General features: G+C 37.0%; 1 protein-coding gene across 1 annotated transcript in view; it reads right to left on the bottom strand.

Annotated features, from left to right (window-relative positions):
• The window catches only part of ARID1B (AT rich interactive domain 1B (SWI1-like)), a 302,895-nt gene extending 300,943 nt beyond the window's left edge, over nucleotides 1-1,952 (bottom strand). The window contains exon 1 of the mRNA XM_009887612.1: nucleotides 1,767-1,952. Coding sequence (XP_009885914.1) covers nucleotides 1,767-1,952 — 186 coding nt within the window. The remainder of the gene's footprint in view (nucleotides 1-1,766) is intronic.
• Nucleotides 1,953-2,450: the final 498 nt, after the last annotated feature.

Below are 2,450 nucleotides of genomic sequence, written 5' to 3'. Positions count from 1 at the left end.
ATTCCTGCATTTTAATCCTTTGTAGAAAGGTGGTAATATAGGAGCAATATGAAAAGAACTGGATTCAGATCATTAGAGGTTCACAAACCAAACACATGAAGCTTTGGAGGCTGTCCAAAACAAAATCATGCCTAGGTGGTGATGTCCGTTCAATAAAAATTCAATGTCATAATTATCCTCTCACTTTTTCCCCAAAGAGCATTAGTGCTCAGAACTGTGCTGCTGCTCAGCCAATTATATTAATGCTGTGAGAAGACGGATAGGGCTGGCAGCCAATCGCTGTGCCAGGTCACTGCCTGCTGACGGGTAATTTACAATTATCAAGCAATTAGCAAATGAAGTGAAAATTCAACACTCATCTCCACATAGCACAGAATAACTCATTTTAAATTTAAAAATATGTTTTAATAACTTCATTTTGGCTACAACCACACAGAGAAAAATAAAACCTCCTTTTTTCAATTTCTCCTCCTTTTACAACTGACAAAATGTTTTGCTGTCTGAAGCTAGCCACCAAATACATTGTTTAACATTTCGAAACTAAACAATCTCTTCCTTACAAATAAGTATCTATTTAATAACAGAAAAGAATCAAAACCAAGACTGTTGATAATGGTACTATTCACTCAGCTACTAGATTTGAAACTGTTACTTAACTATCCATCTGATTAACATCCTGTCCTGGTGGATCGGTGATAACAAGAATTAGCCAGGCACCAATCTGCCAGGAAATCCAAAATTTTCTTTTCTTCTCTATATTTAACAATAAATGACATAAAAAGTGCTAATCTGCAACTAGTCAGTTGCACAAAACAAATGTCCTTTCCCATCAATGATCAAGTTATTACTCTGTTGTGCTCACAACAAAGTATAGAGCTCCCATTGCCTATACTCACATTCATAATTTAAAAAAAAAATTAGTAAAACATAACTTCCTGGTTTTATTCCCCCCTCTAGAAAACTACTGTATCTTCCCTAGGATATGAACAATGAACAATGAATATGAACAATATCATAGGGATATGATATGAACATTGGAATTGAGCTTCTTTAAAAGAGTAAGAAAAAGGCAAAAGAGGTCACCATCAGTAGTGAAATCCAAGGAGATAAAAGGAGATCCTTACATTTCTATGTCCTCTGATATAAAAAAAAAAAAATTATATATCCTGACTTTAAAAAGTTGGTACAGGAAAAAAAAAAAATAGGAAAAGCTTCAGGCTCCTGCCAAAAGGAGGAAGAGGAAAAAAAAACCCAAAACAGAAACCAAACACAACACCACAACAACAAACAGCTGATGTAAATACATAACACTTCCGTATGCACTGGACAACACTCGTCTTGCTGCACTGATGTCAGCTCTAGGTTTTCATCTTACATGTAAATGTATCTAAGCCAGAGAGAAAGAGAATTTAAAAAAAACCCAAACAACAAACCAACAACCAAAAAATATACAAGGCTATATAATGTCACTTGGAAAAAAAAAAGAAAACTGATGGCATTTGACATACTTCTCTCTCCAAAAAGATACCAGCAACAAAGTCAACTTTTTTCTGTCTGTATGGGGTTTCAGAAAACATTCATGCTGTCAACATAATATATCCACTTTTTAAAACAATCCTTCACCCTCCTTCTGCCTGAGAAATACTTATTTCTGGTTTGTGTTTTTTGGGGTTTTTTTTCTTGCTCCCTCTGTATTACCACAGTGTCGAAAGCGAAGAGAAGGAGAGGAAGGAAACCAAAGCAACGCAGAAAAATCCTCCACAAACCTGTTGCTGTGGATACTGCATTCCTCCCATGGCTGCCGGGGCTCGGCCCGGCATTCCCACGGGATAGCGCTGGGGGCCGGGAGGGCCGTACGACTGCCCGGGGTAGGGGCTGCTCTGCTGCGTCTGAGAGTGAGGGTTATTGCCCATGCCGTACAACTGAGGTCTCTTCATGACCATTGGGTCCATTGGGCTGCCCTGTTGTTAAACACAAGCAAAGAAATACGTTAAGATATGGAAAGGAAAAGGTCAGAATAATCACGCTTACCGCAGGCAAACTATATGTGGTTTTTCTCAATGCTTTATAGATCAAATATTGACTTGACATACAAACAGGGAAAGTACCATACATATTAATTAGATGAGGTTTTGAACAGTGAGTTTGGGACTTCCATTGCATTTTAAAAAAAAAGTAATAATTCTGCACTCATACTTAAGGATGACTCTTACCTACAGAAAAAGCAAATATGGTAACTGCTCAATAAATTTCAGCTGAAGAAATAATTAAGTATACTGCTGTAAATTGATTAGCATCACTGACTTTAATGTGTGAACATAAATAAAACTATGTCTATCAAGAGAGAGACAAGTAGTGGGCAAGCCATTTAACCTTGAGAAAATGTCTGTTTTCTTACCTTGAAAAAAAGGGAAAGTGAAAAGAAAAGAAAGTTTCCAAGAAGTGCAATG

Source organism: Charadrius vociferus, unplaced genomic scaffold, assembly GCF_000708025.1.
Source record: "Charadrius vociferus isolate BGI_N301 unplaced genomic scaffold, ASM70802v2 scaffold176, whole genome shotgun sequence".
Classification (NCBI taxonomy): Eukaryota; Metazoa; Chordata; class Aves; order Charadriiformes; family Charadriidae; genus Charadrius; species Charadrius vociferus.
Note: the sequence above shows the minus strand (reverse complement) of the source record. Positions and strands in the feature narration are given on the sequence as shown.